This window comes from Cordyceps militaris (genome assembly GCF_000225605.1).
Source record: "Cordyceps militaris CM01 unplaced genomic scaffold CCM_S00005, whole genome shotgun sequence".
Classification (NCBI taxonomy): Eukaryota; Fungi; Ascomycota; class Sordariomycetes; order Hypocreales; family Cordycipitaceae; genus Cordyceps; species Cordyceps militaris.
The window spans coordinates 2,690,572-2,716,033 of record NW_006271973.1 but is presented as its reverse complement, the minus strand read 5'-3'; the positions used below and the strand labels follow the sequence as shown (position 1 = coordinate 2,716,033).

The window sequence follows — 25,462 nt, the reverse complement described above, 5'->3', positions numbered from 1 at the left end:
ATTAAATATCTTAAAGTTTATTTTAATATATATTTTAAGCTTTATAACTTTATAAAGTTCTATTTTATATATTTTAATTTCTATAGGTATATTAAAAAGGTTTAATATATTTTTAATATTATCTTTCTTTATAAGATTAATAATTATTTATATACTTATTATAAAAAACTAAAAAGCTTAAATTTAATTAAACTAACTTTTTAAATTATATTATTTAAGTTTAAATAAAATTATAACTTTAATATAAAATAATATAATAAAATAATAAAATAATAAAATATTATATAATAATAATAATAATAATAATAATAATAATAAATAAAAGTAATAATAAAAAAAAAGATTTATATAATATAAATATTATAAAAAGTTTTAAATTATAATAAATACTTTATATAATTAAAACCTTATAGGCTTATAACTATAAAATATTAATATAATTATATAAAATAATAATATAGTTAATATAGTTTATAAAAAAATAATAAAAAGTAAAGATAATAAGGATAATTAGCCTTATATTAAATAAAGCTATAAGGAATAACTAATTAATTTATATATCCTATTTCTTAGCCTTAGGCTATATAATTTAAGTTATAAGATAATATTATATCTTAGGATACCTAAGGTTATTGCTTATCTACGCTTATCGTCGGTATAGATAAGATAAGCCCTCTTATTGGGGCAGTGCTCTGTGCGATAAGTTCTTCGAGATCTGCGTATCCACATAGTATCGCTTGACTGGCGGCAGTTCGCCCAAGGCTCACTTTCATCCCCGGCAGCGGCAGTGTTACGTAGGGTTCGTCATATTTTCAACTTATCAAGTTTTCAAGGCCACAGACGGTGCCAGCGTAGCCCCATATGGCCGATCGTTAGATCAGTAACTAGACCAATTTATGCAAGATGGGATGTATGGATGTCCTGTCATGCCCTCTAATGCTCAGACTGCCTGTCAGCGGTAGGACAAGTGCTCAGACTACGGTAGGACTAGCGCTCAGACGATGATCGGTGTTGGCCTGTAACGAGTCGCTATTATTGAACCTAAATCCGCATTGGGATTTATGGAAGAATAACTTACAGCCCTAACGAGGGTTAAGATCTCTTCCACGAATATTGACGTGGTGCTGCTGTGAAGCTTCTAGGTTTTCGTGAGAAAAACGCAGTGAGCGAGACTTATGGCATCTCTCTGTCAGTTGTCAGTTTTTGGATGTGGCCCCGAACCTTTGCGGTGCGGTCAGCCCTCGAAAGTCGACTTGGCCGTAGATTATCTCGGGGTATGGAATTTAAGTAAAATCGTGTGGTACGTAGTCTGCGTGGGAACTCGGTTAACTTCTGGCTCTCGACCGGGCAGGCCTGACATCCAGTGTAAGCAGGTGTCTGGCGCTGCACCACAAGTCATCATAATACAGCATCGCTCCGAGAAATTGGCAGGTCTGGGCGCTGCAGCAGCTCCCCAACTGCGAGGGAACGGTGTGATAGTTCAGATGCCGTTTTGAGACGTTGGTGGGGAAAGTCTTCTGACGGCAGTTGTCGAGGTACTCTACGCGTTCCTTACTTGATTGCTTGGGTCTTCATAGGAACTTGTGGGGAGCAAATGGGTTAGGTGTACCGTTTTATCCTTCATAAAAGATTGCAAAAGCGCTATGAATAGAGTTGCTCCCCTCATCCTGGGCGCGATTGGTGAAGCGAGGAGGCGGGGAGGCGGCGGCGGGGGGGGGGAGGGGATGTCGCAGGTATTATGGGTTGTCTATTGCGATTGTGGTTTTAGAGCGTACATGCGTACTGGGAGGAGTCTTCTCGCCTGCTGTAGAGGGCGAACGGGCTGTTCGTCTGTCCGAACGATTCTTAGGTTTGCCTGCGCAAATAGATGGCGAAACCTCTCGTCTAGTCTGTCGATTTTTCTTGTTGGTCAAACTTTTCTTGTCCATTAAACTTTCACGAGGCGGGTTTCGCCTCGTACGGAGAAATATCATACCTTGTGACGCTGTTATCTGCCGCGTCGAACAAGTCCTCCAAGCCGCTGCTCACGTTTTCCTTGACAATTAGGAGGCCGCTTTCTGGTGTCAGGACCGTCTTGCACACCTCGAGATACTTGAGAATCTGCGCGTCGGTCAAGTAGCCCAGACACCACTGCGTCCATATTATGTCATATTTTGTGCCTTGGATAGGCTGCCACTCCTCGAGCCCAACGTTGTAAATCTGTCTCACGCCCTTTGTGCCTTTCAGCGGCTCGGTAAACCGGGCGACGGGCTCCACCACGTCGACCTCGTCGGCGACGTGCAATAGCAGATTTGTTGTGATTCTTCCAATTCTGGTTGTAAATCGCCCGGATGAGCAGCGGCATAAAGTCAGCAAGGGCTACGGCGACGATGACCTCTTGGCGCTCAACATACCCTGCTCCAGCGTCAACGGCGCTCTTGACAAGCGCGCGGTTGGCTTTGAGGCCAATACCTAGTCTCGCCAGAAATGCGCGGGACGCCTGGATGTCCATGCGTGAAATATGGCTGTAGGCTTTGAAAGTCGGGATGCCGCCTAGCATGCCATCATCGGTGGCTTCGGCGTTTTCCCAGTACTTTCGCCCTGCTTGGGCGTCGATGAGCCCATCCAGTCCAGAGGGTCTATCTGGTTGGGACGTAGGTTCCTCTCCGGCGCTTTGCATATCCATCAATATCCAGACAATCGAAGCGTGGGTGATAGGGGGATTTTTAGTTGTTCTGTGATGGTTGTGACTTTTTGTACTTTTCTATGAAGGACGCCATCGCACTCGACCGTTTTTTTTTTCATGACTGGATATCCACTCTTGGACGCGACAACAAACCACATGGCTAGTGTGCTACATGTGCTATGCGCTTCGTAGGCCATTCTCTGGCGCGATACATAGATTTCGCTCTTTTGATTTGTCTCCATTGCCGGTAGGCGCCAATGAGTACAGTTCTCATCCTTGTTCCTTTACAAGCTGCATTTTACTACGTGAATGAGAGTAAAGGCTGTAGGGTACTGCGGCGTAGCAGATGGCACCTTCGAGTACCTTGTTTCGATGAAAGAAATATCAAAAAGCCAAAGGCAGAAGGCGCTTGCACTTTATACACTTATCCTTGTGAGTACCATGGTAGCATGCATGGTGCAGTGTTTGGGAGCTATTATACTGCGCGGTCTGAGAGGCTACAACGTCCGTAATGATTCGCACTGTGCATTCCAAACCCGAACACAGCCTATGCCTCCCTATCGATAACACCATGTCCAACCCAACACCCAACCCAGCAGTGGAGCGCCAATTCATTCGAGGAAAATTCAATCTTTGAGGCTGACCTCTTCTCCGCAGTTGGCCAGAGTCGGCCCGCCCAGCACAGTGCAACTTCCCCGCGATGGCCTCATCCGTACAGTGCGCCTTCAACGCCTCCTGCTGACTTCCCACCAATCAAAGATCAATTTCTGGCCACCAAGGCCGGCACTTGGTGTTTTAGCGCATCTTCATCTGGTAGCTTCGTCTATTCTGGTGCACCAATGCAAGCCACTGGATATCGCCAGGACTGGGGTAACAAGAAGAAGACTCTCTCCCCTCTTTCACGTCGAACACGCCGGTACTGCGCTTCTTTTGGTTGTGGTCAGTCGTGGGTCATATATCCCCCTTGTCCCCCTTCACCACAGAGAACATCGTGGGGGCACCCGTCCTCCCCTCCCCGCTCGACTCGACAAGACAACTCTCCATTCTTGCTCGTCAAGTTTCCTGCGCGCCTCTGATCAACCGCCGCCGCCGCCGTGAGGGGCTACTCCTCCTCCTCCTCCTCCTCCTCCTCCTCCTCCTCGTTCGCCTTTACACCAATATTCACCCACCTAATCATGGCCCGCGCCGTTGCCCGGCTTCTCCGCGCCATTGTGCGCAACGACGCCATGCGCGAGGACCCGACGGCCATCTACAACGGCCGGGTCCTCGCCCTCGTCTGCGCCGCCTGCTTCGGCGGCATGCTCTTTGGCTGGGACACGGGCGCCATTGGCGGCATCCTGCACATGCCTGCCACCCAGGCCCGCTTCGGCTTCCTCGACAGCCCCGCCAAGAACAAGGCCGACCTGGAGCAAAACATTGTCTCGACCCTCCAGGCGGGCTGCTTCCTCGCCTGCTTCATCACCGGCTGGGCCGCGGACCGCTTCGGCCGACGTCGGGTCCTCGTCGCGGCCGGCGCGCTCACCACCATCGGCGTCGTCTTGCAGGCTGCGTCGGCCGCCCGCGGGACGCTTGCTGTCATGTACGTCGGCCGCTTCGTCGCCGGGCTCGGGTGTGGCGCCGCGTCGGCCCTCACCCCCGTTTACGTCTCCGAGTGCGCCCCGCGCGCGATCCGTGGCGGCCTCACGGGGTTTTACCAGCTCTTTAACGTGTTTGGCATCATGGTCGCCTTCTGGTACGAACAATCCTCCTGGGACCCCCACTCGGCATAGCATTGGAGAGATAGAAACCGCTGCTTAGTTACTAACCTCGCGCAGGGTCAATTATGGCTGTCTTCTCCACGTCCCCGCCCCCGCCCAATATGTCATCCCGCTCGCCCTCCAGTCGCTCCCGGCCATTCTCCTCATCGTCGGCATGACCCTCTCGCCCGAATCCCCCCGCTGGCTCGCCAAGGAGGACAACTGGGAAGAGGCCACCGCGACACTCTCGCGACTCCGAGACCTGCCCCCCACGGACCCCTACGTGCAGGCTGAGATACAGGAAATGGCCGACCAGCTCGAGATTGAGCGGCGCCTGACCGGCGGCAGCTCGCCCAAGGCTCTCTTTCGCGAAATGTTCTTCATCCCCGGCAACCGCAACCGCGCCCTCATCTCCATCATGCTCATGATCTGCCAGCAGCTCACCGGCGTCAATGCCATTGTAAGTCCACCATGCCACCATATCAAGAAAACCGCTGATTTGGGTAGAACTACTACGCCCCCCAACTCTTTGCCAATCTGGGCATGGACGCCACCAACTCGTCGCTGTTTGCCACCGGCATCTATGGCGTCGTCAAGGTCATCAGCTGCTCCCTCTTCCTGCTCTTCGTCGCCGATTCGCTCGGCCGTCGGCGGAGCCTCATCGCCACCGCCGGCTCGCAGGGTGTCGTCCTCTTCATCATCGGCATCTACGGCCGCGTGCAGCCCCCTGTCAAAGGTCAGCCCGTTACCGCCTTTGGCTACGTTGCCATCACCTGCATTTACCTGTGGGCGGCATCGTTTCAGTTCGGCTGGGGCCCGGCATGCTGGATCCTCGTCAGCGAAATTCCCACCGCCCGCCTGCGTGCCCTCAACGTCTCCGTCGCCGCTGCCACTCAGTGGCTCTTCAACTTCATTGCCGCTCGAACCGTGCTCACCATGCAGAGCACCATGGGCCGCGCCGGGTACGGCATGTATTTCATGTTTGGCAGCTTTTGCTTCCTCATGGGCGTCTTTGTCTACTTCTTCGTCCCCGAAACTAAGGGCTTGTCGCTCGAGAAGATGGACGAGCTCTTTGGTGTCACCGACGCCTTCCACCGCAAGTTCGACGGCGACTCTGAGACGGGCAGACATACACCCACCATCGACACTGTCCACGAAGCACCTGCGGATAAGGAACATGATCGGAAAACAAGGTCCGCCGCTGCTTGAGCGACGCGTGACCAACATTCAACTGCCGCTTTTGTTCCGTCCCTCTGTCATAGTATAAACCCATGTTGTTGTTTGAATACCAGTCGAGTTTTCCAATGCTTCGTCATTCCTTCGGCACTTCCATTTCGCGAGCGCTTTCCGTTTCCTCGGCAGGTCGTGTCATGTTCGCAAGCGCGTAAACCTTTGTCTTCTCAAACCTTAACCATGACCAATGGAATCAATCACACGTTCCTCCTCTCACCGGTATTTTGGCTGCCGCTTTCGATTTCGAATTGCCGAGCATCTTGTGACTTGCTTGCTTTCTTGGCTAAACAGAGGCCCCCGCCGTTGCCCAACCCGGAATCGTTTCTCAACGCTTCGACCACTCTCCCCGAGGTGAATTACGCAACGGCACATGCGTACCAACGGGCCGTGTCATGGGGCGTGAGCGAGTAACCCGGAAAGTAGTGAAAAACAACCAAAACAAAGAAGCGTTGAAGCCAAAGACGCAATCTTCTGTGTCATCGCGCGGCGTTTCAAGGACAAGTCTACTTGCCATTTGAGGCACTTTTTTGTTTTTGCCCCAGCTCGGCGCCCCCGGGCTAGCCATACCTGTGAAACACGGCCCTATTCGGCAGTTTCGTTTCCCTTCCAGCACGATCTACATTGAGAACCGATTTCTAAACAAAAAGTCTAAAACAAATGCAAGTGGAGGAAAAAAAAACGTGCTAAAGCTCTTGTGCGTCGCACGCTCTGAGCTACCCGTCTTCCGCGCGGACGCAATGACTCTAGATCCTCTCTGTCTTTTCTGTACGCCTTCTAGAGCTTTTTAATTACCCATTCCACAGACGGGTGGCGGGATGGCGTGCAGAAATACCGAAATAGAAACAGCTGAAACCTTTCAGTGCCTGCCAAGGATGGCCGGGCATCCGTGACGCGCGCCCTGGGGATCTGAATTATGTACTCTTCACCACCGATTGGCAGGCGCTACGGAGTACTAATTAGATGATGCACTCGATTGTTCGTCAGAAGCGATTGGCTCTTGCCTGGCCCTCGGCACGGCGATGTGCCGGCGATATACCCTGATCCGGGCTCAATCTAAGCGACGGCACACTTTGGCTGTCATCCCCATCCTGCCCCCTTTCACTTCCGCAGAGCTCGATCTCGACTCTGCCAGCGAGGGAACAAAGACAAGGGTCGCAAGGCGTTCCGGAAGACTTTCTGCAGCCGAGGTGGAGCCGTTTGTGATTCCTTCAAACCCATCGTCGTTGGGTCATGTCTAACTTAGCTATGTATATAGCGCCTGGGGGGAGTTGGTTCTTCGGTTTCGTACATATGCGGCGACTGAGGCGGCGGCGCAGACGCACAAGCCTTGCGACACCCCAGCCAGCGCGGATGTGCTGCGGAAAACCTTTGGGCCCGTTGTGGTATGCATTGGTTTCAAGGGCAAACACACAAAGATAAACGTAGCATCGCCAACGGGGCCCTTGCCAAGACCGAGTTATAGAAATACCGGGTTTCATCGCGGACATGTGGTTGCAGCCAGTTATCTGTCAACATCCGCAAAAGTGGCGTTATCCCAGCCCCATAACTAGTTAGGTGGCCTGCATGTCAATCGGCTCATGTTCTCGTTAAGAGGAAGCCGGTCAGAAGGGGGCGTCACACAGTCACGATGCACACACCCCTCATACATACATGTATGTAGGTAATAAAGACCAGCTTTGCCAGCAGCATAGGCCGTGGCTGACGCTCGGTTGTAAGCGCGACCGGCCTTGATCGCGATTGAATCGCCTCTTCACGCGTGTTGCTTGTCTGATACAAATCTGAGCCAAGGCGTTTCTCATCTGATTCTTTGGCGTCCACATCCTCCACACCCCTCAGCTCTGCGCATACCAAAATAGGAGGGAGGGGCGGGCCCAGGTGGTGGACAGACAGGGACAGGGCTTGTCGTGGACGCTATTGCCCCTCTGTAATAACTAAAAAGGTTGAGCTGTCGTGTAGGGATGCCCTGTTCCACATTGGTGAAACTCGTGGCCTGGGTGATTAATCCGTGATTGTGATATTTAACTAAAACCATCATGGTTAGCGGAGGCAAAACTGCGCCTTCGGAGCTCCGTACTTGCCTTTCAAATACGGAAAGTCGGCTTCAGCCTTGTCTCGGCTGTCAAGCGCAGGAGTACGATGTGTAATTTGTAGAAATGATTGATGTTCTGTTGCAGCGATTGTGGTGGCCGACGGTTCGACGACGACACGACCAACAGTGCACCGACCACTGGCGGCGCTAGCCCAGCCGTTAGCCAGCCCTGGCCACTTTTGAGAATGACGCATTCACTGCAGACATCTGTTGTTCTGGACCGACTTACAGAGTACTGTATACCTAGTTGTTGATTACGGTTAAATACCTGGCAATTGAACATTAGTTACCGAGCGCGGGGTTCCACCAAGGCTCAAGCGGCACAAAACCTTCTTCTCCACGGTCACCACTTTTGGCAGACTCGCGGGTGGTATTTATGTATGGTTAACATCTGCAATCCAGTAATGGCTTTTCATCATTCGACGGCGTATTTAGGCCCAATTGTCACATATTTTCTCTGAGCGGGCTCACCCGACTCCTTGCATCTTATTAGCGCCGGTGTCATTATGACTTGACCATCCAGCATCCAACCATCCGAGTGAGGCGAGATCATCGGCTGCAGAGGACGACCCTTGTTGGCCAATGGCCTCGATGCAGCACATTTGGCCCTAGCAGCATTGAATCCCGCTAAACACGGTGGTATTGGAGACTGCACCCCACGTCCTATCTCCTGCCAGGTACCATTCATCAAAGAGGCCTAGGCGTAGTCTATTTTGGCGAGAACTTGCTTCTAGCTCTTCCACCGACGTTCTGGTGGGGGAGCGGGTTTCCTGCGCTTGCCCGGTCTACCGGGGATATCGCCGATATCTATCTCATCAATTAGTTATGATTGTTCAATAAGGACTGTGCTTCTCGAAAGACGCCTGCATGAAGCTTTGGCAAATATGATCGGGGCATAACCGCTATCGCACACATTCGAAGGCCTAATGTCGTGACGCATCATCCACGTAACCGTATGCGGCCATTGGACTCGTGTCGGGGGCCGCGCCACAAAAGGTGGCTTGTCAGTACAAATTAGTTACCTGACTCGATGACAGTAGAATCCCTTGCTCCCTCGGATTCTAGATATGGACAGGCAATGCTGCACGAGCCAACTTCAAGGGCTCTAGCCTGTGTCTGTGTGTAATCAGTGCCTTCAAACATCACTAACACGACATGTACGACCAAGGTAATTTGTAGAACTCGTCAGATGGCCAACACTCTTCAACCCTCAGACGCGGCAGCGCTGTTGGAAATGAGACGCCACTGTGAGCCCAAGTGGAAAGAGCAAAGATGAAGAACAAAGACACAAAGACGGAGAAAACAAACACGTCCAATCCACCAGATCGGCCAAGTCGCCACGTTTTGGTCCAATCTCAAACTTGTTATACATTGCATACGACCCCTGTGCCTGCTGCTGCTCACTTTGGGGGCAGGGGAGCCTAGTCAGGTTCTAAACCTGGCTGAGAAGGTTACCAAATGTCTCGGAGCTGTGGCTGACTTTCGGGGGAATTTCTCCCGGAACAGTTACGAATTGAATGCGCTGATAGGAATTAAACAATCCAGGGAGGAGCTGGGAAAGGCGACGATGGTGAAGTGACTAGCCTGTCACTAAAAGGCGGCGCAACACTTCCGCCCCTCCGGAATGGGTACCTGAGTACTGGAAGCAAACGACTGCGGCATTGAGCATAACGAAAATAATGCAATGATCAGGCTTGCACGGAGCAATGGTGAGAGAAACCTTCACCTTGGTTCGCGTGGCACGGAGTAGTGTGATATGCCGGGCGAGTCCCGCATTGAAGAGGCACCCTGGCGCGTATCCGTCGGTGAACTTTGGGTGGCCGCATTCAAGAGCGAGTTGCGAGTCAAACAATAGAGGGCTATTAGAAGCTTGCAGCCGGCGGCGCCGATCATTTAGACCTGTGACTTGAAGGTGGATGTTGAGCCGCTGTCTGTGCCATGCAAACATAACCCAACCAGACCCAAAGTCTGGTCTCTCCACGAAAGTGGCTGCCTTTGAAGCCAAACCCACACCTCTCTGGGGGCCACGCGGGCTTGCTGGGCAAGAGGCTGACGAAACCGACGAAACCTCTTCTCGAGGTCAGAGAGAGCACGTCCAAGACTTGAAAACAGGGCCTAATTCCAGTAGCCGCAACTACCTGGTCGTTACGACAGCGACGTAGCAAAATTGGACCTGACTAAATAGGGCGTGTACACGGTAAGTAGTACCAACGGCACTTACCACGTTGAGGCCCATAATCTATGTCGAGTTGCTGGATCCACGCCCCCGTCACAAGGTAGCTAGCGAGGGGGGAGCTTCATGACGACCATGCCATCCCGAGTTGAGCGGCTGTTTTGTGAACTCGGTGGGCGCGGTACAACAGTTGAGTAGCGAACGAGCCGGCTTGTAGCTCTCAGCCCTTGTCCTAGATCGTTCAGCAATACTAGCCCCGGTCAGACTGGCTTGGGGTCGTGGGTGGTGGTAGTCGTAGTCCACACATAAGGCCAAGGAGCCCTACCTTTTTCGAGGACCTGTCGCGACTCGTTTTCTGATCATCTCGAATTTTCTTCTTCTTCCCTTGCTTATTCCGACACGTCTTTTCCTCAGCATCTCTCACCGACCCCAGCACCGCCTCTTTGCAGTCTTGTTGGCAAGCCATCCGCACCAAGGAAGCCACTCGCTCTGCCCTCAAACGCTACCCCATCCTGGCGGCGCTCGGCAGATCAACTCGGTTGGCACTTGTGCTGAAAGCCTCGAGGCTGCCCGGTTTTGCTTCGTGGTTCCCGTTGATCGGGCATCAATCGTCGCGTCTTTCCAGAGGCGTCTTTTTGAGGCCGTGTCAATGTCGTGAGGGCGGGCGAGCTGTGTTTGCTAGAGCACAATCGCCCACTGCCAACTGCCAAACTTATATACAAACAGCGCTTCGGCCATATGGCCTCTGCCAGCCGGCCGCCAGCTGCAAGGCACGACAGCACATCTGCCAGCCGCCAAACATTTGGAGCCCCCCCTTCACACGCCTTTCGTAAGTTTACCTGCGTTGTGAATAGCTTCATTCCCTTTTTGTATTTTGTTCGCTGTCGCGTCTCGTTCCGTCTTTATGGCCCCCTCCGTTTCGCACATTTTACATGTCGTTGCCGTTGCCACTGGCGCGGCGCCATAGCTCACCCGCCTATGTTGATGTCAGCCCATTTGGGAGAAGTTACAGGGCTACCCCCACGGCCTCTGCCAAAGACAGCTGCCGGCCCCTCCACTTCCCCGCCGTCACTCAGCGGCGACCTATTGTTTGTTTATTGCCACCACTTTGCTTTTGCTTTGGCCTTCCTTCATCTCCAATTGCAGCCGCATGGCATTCTCGCGACCGACGATTTTCTTCCTCATCACCCTGTGCTCCTAGACATGAGATTACTTCCCTAGCAATTAGTTTTTTTTTTGTGACCATGGCTGACAGCTCGCCGCCTCCTGCAGCTACCCACAACTCGCCTCGCACATGGCTCATCACAGCTGCGTTGTCGCCGCTGGCGGTGCGCCTCATTCGACAGCTCCTGGCCCACGGTGACTACGTTGTCGCATGCTTGCCCCCTCATGAGATTGAAGACGACGACCGGAGCGCCGAATTCCGGGACCTCATCAGCGAATGTAAGAGCAATAGAAAGGATCGCGATGGTTGGAAGAACCGGATCCGTTCCATACGCTGTGACGGCCGCGCCATCAGTGGCTGTGGTGCAGCTATCGACGAGGCCGTGCAGGTTTTTGGTCGAATCGATATCTTGCTCTGCTGCAAGTCAGAAGGTGAGAGAGGCAAACCCGTGACAGACTGTTGCAGAAAATGGACTAACCAACTGTGCAGCTGTTATCGGAACGGTTGAAGAGCTTTCCAACACTCCCGGCACCCAGAACCTGGTCCGCGACCAATTCGAAACCATATTTTTCTCGCAGGTCAACTTCATCAAGGCGGCGTTGCCAGTTTTTCGAGCGCAGCACACTGGTCACATCATAGCCTTGACGAGCATTGGAGGCCACATTGGCACCCCTGGCATGTCTATATACACCGCAGCTACGTGGGCATTGGAAGGCTTTTGCGACTCGCTTGCCTACGAAGTCGCCCCGTTTAACGTCAAGGTGACAATCGTACAACCCAACAAGGAGATCCAATCCCTGACGAATCGCATAACGTTTGCACCGCAAATCGCCGCGTATGCCCCAAACTATAACCCGGCACCGAGTGTTCGCGACATGCTAGTCAATGTGCTCAACACCAACCCCGACACTGTGATGCCGCCTACTCTCGAGGTCCCGGACTCACCAACTACGACGGAGGGCGACTTGCAGTCCATCTCCCTAGAACCAGATGTTGGTGTCGGCGAGATTCTGCATCGCTATCCGGCACTGCCGCATGCGGCTTTGGATAGGCTTGTCGCCGAAACGGTCCACGCCTTGACAGCGATTGGTGGACATGAAAATCCCCCTTCACGACACATTGTCGGGACAGAAGGCGCTTTTGCTGTGCGGGAGAAGCTCAAGACGGTCGTGGAAGAGATGGAAGATTTTGTAGACGCGAGTCTTGCTGTTGATATCTTCGACAGCGAGCTCAACAAGGAAGCTCGGGAACGGAAGATAACGATTGAATCGCAAGATCCGGGGCCCTCATCTGCGTAATTGTACATGCTCGTAGGAAGGGCCCAGTTGCTGCGCTGGTGGCAGCGTCAAGGCGTTGGGGCTGCTCATAGTTCACGTCCCTTTTCAAATACCCATTTACTGCAATTTATTTCTCACTTATCAAATTGTTCTTATTCAATCAATTTCTCCAGTTCCATTTATTCTTCTAATTCTTCAAAAGTGTCAGCTGCTGGGTGGCTGGTGGCAAGGTGTCCAGACCTTCTGCTACACAAGTGAAGCTCCCCACCTGCTGCACCAACCCGCTTGGTGTCCAGACCGACATCTCCTGGTCCCACCAAGCCTCGCGACCACAACTGCCAGTCTGCGACGCGGCTGTATGCAGCATCCCTTGAACCACGTTTTCTGCGAGCCTGCCGTTCTTGATTGCATTTCTTTGCGCGTTTATATCCCTACAGCGAGCTGTCGCACAGCCGGCGCCAGCCACCGCGCATCCCAACCCCGCAAACCTCGTGTACAAAACCATGCGCATCACTTGCTAGAATGAGCCTGGATCCTTTACTCCCCATTGCGCCCGCAAGGGTGAAGGCTCTTCTCCTTCCTGTCGGAAAAATAAAGGCAGACAGATTCGCCTCATTTGTCGAGAGACTTCAAGGCGAAAATGTGGTGTACTTGCGAGACATCACCGCGGACAGCCGCCCGAATAGGAGTAAGCGTGGCCACCGTTGAAGGCATCATCTGGCGATGCGCACAGCGCAATTTCCTGGATGAGGTCAATGCTAATTACATGATAGACATGTTCTCGCCTCTCGCGTATCCGGACGGCGTCATCCTCTATGATCTAATCTCTCACGCGCCGCCGCCTTCACACCTGGCCCTGTCGCCCTTCGACCTCTATCGCGAACCCCTCGTTATCATTGCGATTGCGGACGGCAGCGAGCTTGGCGATGCTACATTCAGCAAACGACATTCTTCAAATGGCACCGGCCTTACAGCAACAGAGAGAAACCTCCGCGCTCTATACCAAGAGCTTGAGGACCTTCGAGACGTCTACCCAAAGTCACTGGTTCACCAGGTCTTAGTCTTTGATTATGTACCTCTCTCTGGCGAGATAAACATCCCCGAAGATTTAACAACGATACCCACACCCGCGAATTCGAAACGAACGACAATGAAATCAGTTATGTGCAATATCTCCTCGTTACTCCTCGCAGAAATGACTACACTGGCCAAGTCTGTCGAAGCGATGACTTCGATAGATTCTCCCGGGTCATATGCCGCGAAAAATATGAGAGTGAATGATGACTGGTCCAATGGGGCCCCGCGACGCAACTCTCACTTGCCACAACATCTTATACGGTCAAGCTCAGCGATGAGCGACCGAGGGCAGTCTAGAATGTCCATGCCGCCTGTACCTACGCGAACCATGTCCGTATCGAGTGGTTCAACACCTCGTCCAGAAACTCCAACGCAGAGAGAAAGACGTGATAGTTCTGTGCCGTCGGTCGACGGCACAGAGAGTGGACCCACTAGCTCACCATCTTCGCCTGAGCCCAAGATTCCCATGGCAAGGAGTGGCGATGGGTCGCGTGATCCGAGCAGAGACAGAGTTTCAGTACAAGGTTTTGGACCTGGTGGCGCCAACGATCGATGGCGTCTCCGAGGAAAAGGTCGTGCTGGTGTTGTCATTGGATCTATGTACTTACAGGCAGGTCGATGGAGCGATGCGCTCCGAGAGCTGAGCGAAGGTGCTCAAGTTGCGCGGTCGTTGAATGACCATATTTGGCACGGAAAGGCGCTCGAATTGATCCTCATGAACCTTTTCCTGCTTGGCTGGCTGAATCTAGAGTTCCAGATACCCATTGTTTGCCTGCCAATCCAAGATCGACCAGCTTCACAGAAGGTTGAAGAACTTGTTGATCCGACTCAACCTAAGCACTTGCGCAACTTGCAACTGCTGCTGCCTGAGCTTTTGGATCGAATTCTCAGTCTATATTCCAGAATATCAAGTGAGAGTCTGCCGCCGTTGCCGTTCTCGGAAACCACCATTCGGTTTTGCAAGATCTTGTCATCGCTGCACGGCTGTAACGGCATTCTGAATCAAGAGTGTCTCAACATGATTGTCGTCGGAAAAACCCCCAAAGTCTACCTGACAACGTCTCCAAGACTCATCATCACTCCAAGCCGCCAACAGATAGTGAACACACTGTTCAAGGCTTTCCCCTCCTCAGCTACCGAGCTCTTGACTACGGCAGACAGAGTCCAGATTCTCAGCGGAATTGCCGCCGTATTAGGCCAGATTGGATATCATCGCAAAAAGGCCATGGTCACAAGAGAGCTGGTGTCTGTGCTAATTGGCGGTCTTGTTGAGGCACGCACCAAGGGGGCTGCCGAGGCAGGTGTGCATCCTGCAGCGGGACTCATACCTCTGGGTGCGAATGGCGAGAGAGGACGAGGTGCTACAGTGTTGGATCTTGGTGAAGCAGACGTTGAGCAAGGCATAGAAGCCTTTCTGGATCTGCTCTGCAGGTCTTACGGCGTAGTCAGCTTCGACCCCCTTGGCAAAACTGCCGACATCCCGGACGTCAAGGAAGACCTGGACGCTGCCGTCATTTCCAGAATCGAAAGGCAGCTAGCTACACGTTTTTTCGGCTTTGCAGAAATCAAGCTGAATATCTTGCGCTCTTGTATCAATTTTGCAGAGGCACTACCAGACTTCAATGGCGTCTTGAAATTCTCTAGCGATTTGATGCGCACAGCTGGCTCAGGTGTTGCGCCGGCGCTGCAAAAGGAGCACTCACCGCCGCTGATATTCAAGGAAGAACAAGTACGTTTAGCAGCCAACATTTCTCGCACTTGGGCCCTTGCTCAGCGATTGGGCATGACGTATCTCGATGCCGAGTACTGGGACGAATTCCTGGTTCGCGGTGTGGAGTTGGAGCCGTTGCCACTGACAAGGACACCAGTGCCGCATGCTCGCAGTATCCTGCCAGGTGCCACGGCAAGCCGTGCGTCCCAGGACGTGAACCCTTTCATCTATAATCCGTTTCTCAAAGAGGCTGCAGAGTCTGCTGCCAAGAATCTGGTTGCCGGCGAGATTGCAAACTTCAAAGTTACGCTACAAAATACATACGATATCGAGGTCGAGATTGAAAGCATCCGGTTGGAGGCAACCGGGGTAGAGTTTGAAGCGCTGCCGACCCACGTTGCTCTGGGTCCCTATCGCACCCAGACTCTCATTGTTCAAGGACGACCGAAAGCGCCTGGAACCGTCGTTATAAAGGGCGCCATGGTGAGAGTACGCGGCTGCCGAGAGCGACTTTTCCCAATATTCACAAACTCTTGGACTCCCCAGCGTGCGGACAAGGTCAAGTCGAAAGGCCTGGCTTCTCTGGATATCGGACCTCCGGTGCCGATCAAAGGCAGATCTACTGACCAACAGCTCTCCGCGGACACATTCAGCGTCAATGTGGTGCAAGCGCAGCCTTTGATCGTTATCAAGTCAACAACACTTTCGCAGTCTTCCGTCATGGTTCTGGAGGGCGAGAGACATGTTTTTTCGGTGACTCTGCAAAATGTGTCTGAAAACCCGGTTGACTTTATGCTCTTCTCTTTTACGGACTCTACGCAAGGGCCGCTGCAAACGGCACTGAATAGCAGAGATGTGTCTGCAGCAGAAATGTACGAGTATGAGCTGATTCTTATGAAGAAGCAGGCATTGCGTCTACCAAAGAGCGAGCCAAACCGGCACATTGTGCCTGGTGGTGAAGCTACCTTTGATTTCGAGATTCTCGGCAAACCAGGCCTCACCAATGCAACGATCCAAGTCGACTACACTTATCTGGGTGTCCCCATTGATGAGATTACTGAACAATTCTTTACCCGACAGCTATCTCTGGATTTGGCGGTTACGGTCAATGCCAGCGTCGAACTATCACGAATAGACACCTTGCCCATCCACGGCAGCATTCCTCAAAGCTTGCTGGACCGGGTCGGTGGCAATGCATCACCCGATGATGAAGAATACTGCTTGTTGTCGATGGATATGCGCAATTCGTGGCCGAGCCAGATGACGATTCGACTAGAAGGAAGCGACGGAATGACGGCGGAGGATAGCATACTGCCTGGCAAGACTACGCGGCTTGTTCTGCCGATCAAACGCATGTTGCTAGAAGACCCGCACGCATCGATACCGAGCCTGAACCCCAACAAAACGAGGCAATTCGTGGTCAGCTCGAGCAAGATTTCACCGGACATGGAGCGTGCCAACCGAGAGGCGTTTTGGTATCGCGAAAAGATTCTTGATTCGCTGAAAGCCACCTGGAGAACGGCGTCGGTGCCGAGAAAAGAGGGTGTGATAGACCTACGCAATATACGACTAACGACGCGCATGATTGAAGCAATAAAGATTGACGAAGTCGACATTACCATTTCCATGGAGCCTGCAACTGGCGGCAAAACGGGCGCAAAGCCGACAACCGGCGCGGGTGTGGCAATCATTGACGAATTCATGAACTTGAAAGTACACATTACCAACAAGACCAGCCGGCCCGTCTTGCCGATGGTTCGACTGGTGCCCGCGCTCTGCCACCGGCCCCTCACGGTGGCGCTGGACTATACACGCAAGATTGCCTGGAACGGCACGTTGCAGCAGCTGCTGCCGGAGCTCAAGGCGCACAAGAGCCAAGACTTTGTGCTGGGCTTCACGGCGCTCTGTCGCGGCGAGTTTGAGATTACGGCGTCGGTGGAAGAGGTGCTCGTCTGGGAGCCTGGGCAGGCCGAGAAGCAACGACACAGCAGACCAAGGTCTAACACACAGGAAGCGATGGATGCGGCTCTGGGTGTCACGCAGCGTCGGATGTGGCACTCGCGACACCCGTTCCAATTGTCTGTCAAGGATGAGTAGATGGAGTAATAGAGTGCTAGACTATCGCGGATGATGTGCCTCTTTTTTTAAAGCATTTAGAGATATGGGACAGGCGTGTCATGTAGTGGATGCAATCATCGGGAATAGCGTCAAATGAAGCATTTTTATACAACGAACGTCACAAGACGAAATATTGCGCACCTGACGTGGGTAGCGAGACGGCAAGTCAGGCAACTTGGACCGAATGCAAGGCTGAGACATGCAATGTTGAGATATCCACGATAAGGGAGGGGGTCATGCCTCACAAGCATTATGCGTGTCAGCACTGGCTCTCTCGGGGCGCTTACCCGATGTGCACCATCCGATCAGCCCGTCGAGGAAAGAAAGGGTTGGCTCTCGGCACTAGCGCGTGTCGATAACCGGAACGGCGGTTAGGTCTGCCTGTCGGGACCGGGACCGGGACCGGGACTGTTCGGGGCGGTTTGCTGCGGGACTTGAGCCAAGCCAGCCGTGGGCGGATGTTGACTCAGCATTGACTGATTATGTATGTACCTTAGGTACTCTACTTTCAGATGAGATAGCCTTATCGGAAAGACGGCAGGCTTTTGATTTAAAAAGCTCTCCTGACGGAAAAGAAGCACATCTGTTCGCATCAGCCGCGCTAACTACCTAGGTAGTTGTTTGCACTTTCCGCCGCCCATCCTGACCCGCCAAGCTTGCTGGGCCATTCGGCTTTGTGGCTTGAGATCAGCAAGGACCAACCCAGAAAAAACCAACCAAAAGCTTTCCAATCTTGCCATTTTCCACTCTTCAATTTGTACACTGGAAAACAAGAGCAGAAGCGGCCATTGGGATTTCGCCGTGGCCGCGCGACGTGGATCTCAAGCGGCGCGCAAACGCAGAAAGAACCCCCCAAAAAACCCTGCTTGCCAGTCATGCCCTTGATCCAGTCACGCACCAACTCGGGCTTCTCATCGCCACCTTTGGCGACGACGACGACTAGTCCCGGCGGCAGCATGCCTCCGCGACCCGCCACCCGTATCCTGTTCCTGGACGCCTACGACTCCTTCACGAACAACATTGTGTCGCTGCTCCGCGATGCGCTCGGCGCCGACGTGCAGGTGCACGTCCTCCACATGGACCTGCGCACGCTGCACTCGGACCCGACGCCTGACTGGACGCCCGAGGATTTCGATGACCGGCTGGCCTCGTTTGACGCTGTCGTGTGCGGACCGGGCCCCGGGTCGCCGCTCTGTGCCGACGACGTGGGCGCGTTTCGTCGCCTATGGGCCCTGCCGCGCCGCCGCGCCGTGCCCGTGTTTGGCATCTGCCTGGGCTTCCAGAGTCTGGTCGAGCACTTTGGCGGGCGCGTCCGGAAGCTGAGACGGGGACTGCACGGCATGGTGCGGCCCATTGAGCACAAGGGCTTGGAGGGGACGGGCACAGCAGCGGGGGTAGGCTATGCGGATATTTTTGATGGTGTGCCCGCGTTCCAGGCGACACTATACCACAGCTTATGCGCGGATATCGGCCAGGATCATGTTTCGGATGAGCAGTGGCCGGTGGCGAGGTGGCAGCCGCCTTCCATGGCGCCCGAGTTGGTTCCCTTGGCGTGGGTGACGGAGCAGGAGAACGATAATGAGCGGGTTTTGATGGGTGTCCGCCACGCCAGCCTGCCGTTCTGGGGCGTCCAGTGCCACCCCGAGTCCATTTGCACAGATTCCATGGCTGTGCATGGCATTCTGCGCAACTGGTTCGACCAGGCGACGAAGTGGAACGAGATCCATGGCCGCAAGCGAAAGCCGTGGGTGCTACCGCTTGTACACTCGGCCAACCTCGAGTCGGCGGCGACAGGCGCCAGCTCGGCGACGCAGGGTCCCTCGGAGAGAGACTTGGCGGCCGCGCGGTGGTCCAATGCCCTGCGCGCCGGCCTGGCTAGCCACGGCACGCAGCCCGGTTACGTCTGTCGACAGCTCACGCTTCCCGACGGTGTCGACGCGGCCGATGTGATGGACATTCTGGGCTGCACCTCTGGCGAGACTATACTCCTAGACTCGTCAAGCGCAAGGAATGGCGACCCCATGGCGCGAAACAGCATCATTGCGCTCAATGTGGATGAGGCTCTTCGGCTGAAATACCACGTCCGCGATGACTACGTTACGTTTCGTTGTCCGGCTTCCGAAGCTGGTGGCTCTCGTCCAGAGGAGGTGGTGGAAATCTCGCTTGATGGCACACAAGACGATCCGATGGCCGTCTACCAAATCATGTCCGAATTCTGGAGGATGCACAAGCTGAACGACGCTGACAACGACGGCCTGCCCACCTTCAAAGGCGGCTTCATGGGATTTGTCACGTATGAAAAGGGTCTGAGCACCCTGAGCCCCGGCGCCGTGTCCGCCCACCGCGGCCATCATCGCCCCGATCTAGTCATGGCTTGGATCACCAACAGCGTCGTGCTGGACCACAAGACCAGCACCGCCTATGTGCAAAGTCTGACAACGGCGGACAACGACGGAAGCTGGGTCGACGACGCCGTGCAGAAGCTGCAGACTGCCAGACTATGGCGCGATCCCAGCTCACGGCCTCCCGTAAGCTGCCCTAAGGCGACCTTGACCCCCGAAGAGCTGTGGGACGATGTGGCAGCCCGCGGCAGCGACCGCCTGGAGATCAAGGTCCCCGACTCGGAAAAGTACGAGAACGACGTCCGACACTGCCAGTATGCCATCGAGGAAGGACACTCATACGAACTGTGCCTGACGGCGCAGACCACCATGACGAGACCACCCGTCCAACCCGATAACAAGGAGCGCTCACCATGGGAAATGTACCGGACTCTGCGCAGCCGACAACCCGCCCCCTTTGGCTCCTTTATCCGTCTCGGCGGCGCCACCATCATCAGCTGCTCCCCCGAGCGGTTCCTGTCCACCGACCGCGACGGCCTCTGCCGCATGCGTCCGATGAAGGGCACCGTCCGCAAGTCGGACGCCGTGGCCACGCTCGCCGACGCCGAGAAGATTTTGCACGTGCCCAAGGAGGAGGCCGAGAACCTGATGATTGTCGACCTCGTGCGCCACGACCTCTACGGCGTCTGCGGCCCGCAAAATGTCACAGTGCCGGATCTACTGCAAGTGGAAGAGTACGCCACCGTGTTCCAGATGGTGACGGCTGTCCACGGCCAGCTGCCGCTGCGCGGCGACGCCGCCGGTGCACTCAACGGCATCGACGTGCTCGCGGCGACGCTCCCGCCCGGCAGCATGACGGGCGCGCCCAAGAAACGCAGCTGCGAGCTGCTCCGTGTTATCGAACCCGGCGAGCGCAGCGTCTACTCGGGCGTCATTGGGTATTTTGACGCGCAGGGCCAGGGCGACTGGAGCGTCACCATCCGCACCATGTTTTCCTGGGATGATGAGAGGGCGCCGCCCAGGGCCGCCAACGACGACGGCGGTGGCGAGACGGAGGAGCGCGAGGTATGGCGAATCGGCGCGGGCGGTGCCGTGACGATTCTGAGCACGCCCGAAGGCGAGCGGGAGGAAATGTTTACGAAGCTGTTTGGTCCGCTCGGCACATTTAGAGACGCGGCATAAAGGCAGGAAGGGTAAGATTGGGCATCTCATCTCATTAGAATCTTGGACCTCGGATAGGGCTCAGAGCTACTGTATTATACCATGGTTTATTAGAGCGATCTCAACATCATACATATTCACAACCAACACTTTCGTTTTTAACATTATCGCATACATTAAGAAACATTGTCTCTTTGGTAACGCTCATGCTTATTGCAGAAAAAGACAAAACAGACTATGGTGAGTTTCGAACGATATCTTTCAACTTGTGGACTCCGAGGTTGCTCCCGACCAACATATAGGTACAAAAAAGCGGGTTCCCATTAAACTCCTCTCCGCGGGTTCATGGCAGGTCTGCTTCGTTTAGAATTCTTGCTCTTCTTGGAAGAACATGCCAAAGCTGATGATGGTGCCGTAAATAAGTAGGCCGCCAGCAATGGACATGATCATGGCCTCGGTGCGGATAATATCGGCGTGAGCGAGAATCACCGGCAGGGCTGCCAGGAACATCTCAGTTAGCAATGTATACAGAGAGATGAAAAAAACAGGGGAAAGAACGCACCCATGCCCATGACGACAAAGAAGCCAGTCAGGAAGCGGCCCAGGTCCAGGACGGCGGCGCCGGCGCTCTCGACAAAGTCATCGGGGTTGGCGCAGCGGGTGCAGATCCAGTTGGGGACGGGCGCGACGACGTAGGTGGCGACGACGAGCAGCGGAAAGTACGAGTGGAAGAGGGCACACGACAGGATGACGAGCAGGAAGCCGAGGGCGAGGACAAAGGACAGGGCAATGATGGTCTTGAGGCCGGCGGTCGGCATGGTGGGCGGGGGGCGGCGGCGGTCGCTGCCGTGTCCAGATCGTCTATGAGTCGTGATGCAAAGTGGCTCGGGTCTGGGGATGCGATGCGCGCAAGGAGGGCCAGGTATGGGAAGCTTTCCAAGGCGGGCTGGATGGAGAGCTCTCTTTGGGTGACGTTGAGGGTGTTTCGGAGCTTCGGTCGGCGACGGCGGCGAGGACTCGGTCGGTGGTTTCTGTGGGAGAATAAAGTGGAGAGAGAGAGAAGAGGCGCGCTGGGGGTTGTTTGAGGGCTTGCGGTCGTGAGCGTGGCGGGGAGAAGTCGTTGGGAAGATTGCACGAGACAGGTTCGGGCGCTACGTGCGTGTAATGTGTAATGCGACGTTCGCAGACACACCTTCGGAGGCTGGCTGCCCGTGGTGGTGGGGTAGAGGATTAGGCAGGCGGTGAAACCATGTGCTCCAGAGGACAGCGGCAAAATGAATGTGCAAGACGTCCTGAGCAGAAGCACAAAATTGGGTGGTTATTTCTTGACATGGTCTTCCTGTTCCAGTGATATATTCTGCTTATTCTCTCTTGCTGTTGAGGCATGCCAGCATATCCGGTCTTGTGTGCTGTGATGTCCTGCCACCCACCAGATAGCCTTCCATTCGTTTGTAACGCTAACGCCATAACGAGGCCGATACATAAAAAAAAGCACTCAATGAAGACGTTCTCGAAGAATTATAATACAATTGATCAATCATCAATTTTTTGGATTATATCAGAAAGCTGCAGGTTCCTCTCGAGCTCTGATTTCGAAACGGGTGTATAATAGTGTACGCCTCATGTGGCTCAGCAGATGGCAGGAAAGCGGTGAGGCGGCCCGCCCACTAGGCAAAGACAGCCTGCCTATCACAGGCTGGCAAAAAAAAATCTCCAAGTCTCCCAGCTTGGGCCTAGAAAAAAAATATACTGCTTCCTAGTCCCACGGCCTTGCCTCTTCTTTCCACCCGTTTCTGCACAGTCGGAGGAGCAGAGCCCGGAAGAAGTTCCATCTGTGTATTCATCTGTTAATGCAAACCTGAAATTCTTGTTTCCTCTTTTTTAGACCGCCGAAAAGCGACACAACCGGGAAATCGCCCATCATGGCGTCCGACGAGATTATCTGGCAAATCATCAACCAGCAATTCTGTGCTTTTAAACTGAAGTATGTCCCTCAAAACTCGATACCGCACTCCATTCTAACAGAACCAGGACCCCAAAGGAGCAAAATTTCTGCCGCAACGAATACAATGTGACGGGCTTCTGCAACCGCCAGTCGTGTCCGCTGGCCAACTCGCGCTACGCCACGGTCCGCCAGCACCCGACCAAGCAGACCCTCTACCTGTACATGAAGACGGTCGAACGTGCGCACCTGCCGTCCAAGATGTGGGAGCGCATCAAGCTGTCCAACAACTACTCCAAGGCGCTGGAGCAGATTGACGAGCGGCTCATCTACTGGCCCAAGTTTCTGCTGCACAAGTGCAAGCAACGCCTGACGCGCCTGACCCAGGTGCAGATCCGCATGCGCCGCATCGCCGCCGAGGAGGAGCGCCTGGGTGAGAAGCTGGTGCCTAAGCTGGCGCCCAAGATCCGGCACCGCGAGCGCGCGCGCGAGCGCAAGGCAGAGGCGGCCGCCAAGCTGGAGCGCACCATTGAGCGCGAGCTGCTCGAGCGCCTGCGCCAGGGCGCCTACGGCGAGCAGCCGCTCAACGTGAGCGAGGCTATCTGGAAAAAGGTCCTCAACGCCATGGAGCGCGAGGGCAACGGCCTCCGCGACGAGGACATGGACGAGGGCATCGACTCGGAGGAGGAGGAGGAGCTGGACAGCGAGGCCGAAGACGGTGAAAAGGCTGTCGAGTATGTGTCCGACTTGGATGAGAGCGAGGCGGAGCTCGCCGAGCTGCAGGATTGGCTGGAGAGCGAGGATGAGGACGAGGTTGAGGTCGAGGAGGATAGCGACGAGGAGGAGACGGAAAAGCAGAGCAGCAAGAGAAAGCGCGGCCGTGCCATCAAGATGCAGAACAAACGTCCTCGCCAGACCGAGAGGGAGAAGGAGAAGCTGACTCTGACCAACGACCTGGCCTGGTAATGCACCGGCGCGTGAGCGAAGCGACAAGGCGCCAGGTACAAGGGGACGGTTTCATACGTTTGCTATTTTGCTGCCTGTATATTGTCCTTGTTTTTTTTATTCAGCAGAGGGCTGGCTGAAAGCCGCGCTCGCTTGTGCACAAAGAAAAGTTTAGGATGGGCATCGGATTTATTCATAGCATAGCGGCGTTTGCTGGCATGTATTTATGGTTCTGCTTACTCTGCTACATCTGTCGGTTATTTCGATATATGAATATTATTTTGAATTGAAAAAAGGAAAATTATTCTTGTCAACGTTGTTTCCGCATAAACGGGTGGTTTCAGCTAAAGCGGTATTAGCCGCCCAGCCAAAGGGGTACGACGTCATGAAGAGGGCGGCTACCAGTCAGTCAGTACGCACCTCCCCACCAACAGGCCATGCCCATTGCAATGCAGGGGGGTCCACTGAGCTCTGCCAACTTGAAACCTTGCAACCTGCAACTTGTTGCGAACATTGATGCTGGAATCTGACGCTTTTCTGGTTCGCCTTTACTTGACGGACTACCATCCTCTGCTTACCGTCATCCCATACCGCGAATTGCCAAAGAAAACGAACCTCGGGACATCTCCATCCCCTCGCGCCCCCGATCGATTACGAGGACAAAGCGCTTCACAGCAAAAGAAGGCCCTGTCCAAAGCGTTTCGTCTCCAATGGCAACTCGATTCTACGCCTTGATCAATCAATAACCCCTCCGACACAATCTCCTCTCCCATCTCATACCACGACAAAAGCAAAACTCGCTCCTCGTCCCCTTGCCCATCGCCTCTGCGACGCCCCCCCTCACGTGCCCGCAAACCGGCAAACCGACAACATATCCACAACTACCCCCCAAAGCAGCAGCCATGGCGTCGTGGTACGCGAGCATCGTCACCAAGACGTCGTCGCAAATCTCCTCGCTGCGGTCCACGCTCCTCGCCGGCGACGCCGACGGCGACACCGACGACGACACGCACGTCTGCCGCGTCCTGCGCAACTACTACGCCGACAAGGGCCGGCCCATGCCTCCGTGGCTGCCCGCCGACCCCAAGGCCGCCCAGCCGCCGCCCCAGGCCCTGTACGCCCAGCCCCAGCTCGGCGCGCGCTACGGCGCGCCCCCCAACAGCAGCAGCAGCAGTGCCGGCGGCCTCCCGGCTTCCTCTAGCCTCGCCAGCCTGTGGGACACCGGCTCCAGCCAGCAGCAGCAGCAGCAACCCCAGCAGAGCCTGCGCGCCGGCCGTGGTGCTGCCAGCAGCAGCACCAGGGAAGAGGTCGCGGCGCGGCCGCTCCCGAGTCAGCGCTCCGGAAGCTACCAGAGCGTCAGCAGCCAGCCGGCGGCGGCGGCCGGCGGTGGAGGTGCGACGGCGCAGGATCGGTTGAAGCAGCGGCTCTGGGGCGCCGCGCGCGCCGCCAGCCCGGCGGCGCAGAATCAGAATCAGAACCCGTACGGGACGCCCCCGCCGCCGCAGGCCGGTGGAGGGCCGTATGACGGCGGTCGCGGCCGGGGGGATCCGTCTGGCCGAGGACAACCCGGGGGCCAACGACAAGGTCTGCCTAGCGGGCCGCGAGGGTATCGGTAACCCGGCTCAGCGTAACGCATGGATGAAGCTGGTTGTTTTTTTGTTGGCAGTGTTACCTTATGAAACTGCTTTTTCCCCTGTTATAGGTCTGTTTTTTTTTCTTGTCCATGTCGCTTGCTTCTTTCGTTTTGGTTTGGCTCGTCTGTACATAGGTCCTGGCGGCGGTATACCCTGGGTGCCTGCAGAGAAGCGGCAGAGGCACTACAAAATAA

The 25,462-nt window shown here is 54.4% G+C and overlaps 8 protein-coding genes across 8 annotated transcripts; 5 read left to right on the top strand and 3 right to left on the bottom strand.

Annotated features, from left to right (window-relative positions):
* Window positions 1–377: 377 nt before the first annotated feature.
* On the bottom strand, window positions 378–2,823 carry CCM_07162 (DUF858 domain protein; the record flags this gene model as incomplete). The annotated part of the gene is made up of 7 exons (XM_006672300.1): window positions 378–389; window positions 981–1,016; window positions 1,079–1,127; window positions 1,459–1,569; window positions 1,976–2,302; window positions 2,394–2,714; window positions 2,765–2,823. 7 exons carry the CDS (start codon window positions 2,821–2,823, stop codon window positions 378–380), a joined length of 915 nt encoding a protein of 304 aa, XP_006672363.1.
* Window positions 2,824–3,834: 1,011 nt separating this feature from the next.
* Window positions 3,835–5,674, bottom strand: CCM_07161 (uncharacterized protein; the record flags this gene model as incomplete). Its single annotated transcript, XM_006672299.1, is given in 4 exon segments — window positions 3,835–4,394; window positions 4,471–4,910; window positions 4,928–5,515; window positions 5,535–5,674. The coding sequence occupies 4 exon segments, from the start codon at window positions 5,672–5,674 to the stop codon at window positions 3,835–3,837; spliced, it is 1,728 nt and encodes a 575-aa protein (XP_006672362.1).
* Window positions 5,675–11,140: 5,466 nt separating this feature from the next.
* Window positions 11,141–12,359, top strand: CCM_07160 (short chain dehydrogenase/reductase family protein; the record flags this gene model as incomplete). Its single annotated transcript, XM_006672298.1, has 2 exons — window positions 11,141–11,492; window positions 11,551–12,359. The coding sequence occupies 2 exons, from the start codon at window positions 11,141–11,143 to the stop codon at window positions 12,357–12,359; spliced, it is 1,161 nt and encodes a 386-aa protein (XP_006672361.1).
* Window positions 12,360–12,860: 501 nt separating this feature from the next.
* Window positions 12,861–17,223, top strand: CCM_07159 (hypercellular protein HypA; the record flags this gene model as incomplete). The annotated part of the gene is made up of 2 exons (XM_006672297.1): window positions 12,861–13,026; window positions 13,112–17,223. The coding sequence occupies 2 exons, from the start codon at window positions 12,861–12,863 to the stop codon at window positions 17,221–17,223; spliced, it is 4,278 nt and encodes a 1,425-aa protein (XP_006672360.1).
* Window positions 17,224–18,119: 896 nt separating this feature from the next.
* CCM_07158 (para-aminobenzoate synthase PabaA) lies at window positions 18,120–20,768 on the top strand (the record flags this gene model as incomplete). Its single annotated transcript, XM_006672296.1, has 1 exon — window positions 18,120–20,768. The coding sequence occupies one exon, from the start codon at window positions 18,120–18,122 to the stop codon at window positions 20,766–20,768; it is 2,649 nt and encodes an 882-aa protein (XP_006672359.1).
* A 342-nt stretch (window positions 20,769–21,110) lies between these two features.
* Window positions 21,111–21,565, bottom strand: CCM_07157 (Vacuolar protein sorting 55 superfamily; the record flags this gene model as incomplete). The annotated part of the gene is made up of 2 exons (XM_006672295.1): window positions 21,111–21,244; window positions 21,310–21,565. 2 exons carry the CDS (start codon window positions 21,563–21,565, stop codon window positions 21,111–21,113), a joined length of 390 nt encoding a protein of 129 aa, XP_006672358.1.
* A 1,104-nt stretch (window positions 21,566–22,669) lies between these two features.
* CCM_07156 (protein MAK16) lies at window positions 22,670–23,655 on the top strand (the record flags this gene model as incomplete). The annotated part of the gene is made up of 2 exons (XM_006672294.1): window positions 22,670–22,731; window positions 22,773–23,655. The coding sequence occupies 2 exons, from the start codon at window positions 22,670–22,672 to the stop codon at window positions 23,653–23,655; spliced, it is 945 nt and encodes a 314-aa protein (XP_006672357.1).
* Window positions 23,656–24,536: 881 nt separating this feature from the next.
* On the top strand, window positions 24,537–25,250 carry CCM_07155 (uncharacterized protein; the record flags this gene model as incomplete). The annotated part of the gene is made up of 1 exon (XM_006672293.1): window positions 24,537–25,250. The coding sequence occupies one exon, from the start codon at window positions 24,537–24,539 to the stop codon at window positions 25,248–25,250; it is 714 nt and encodes a 237-aa protein (XP_006672356.1).
* Between the last annotated feature and the right edge of the window lie 212 nt (window positions 25,251–25,462).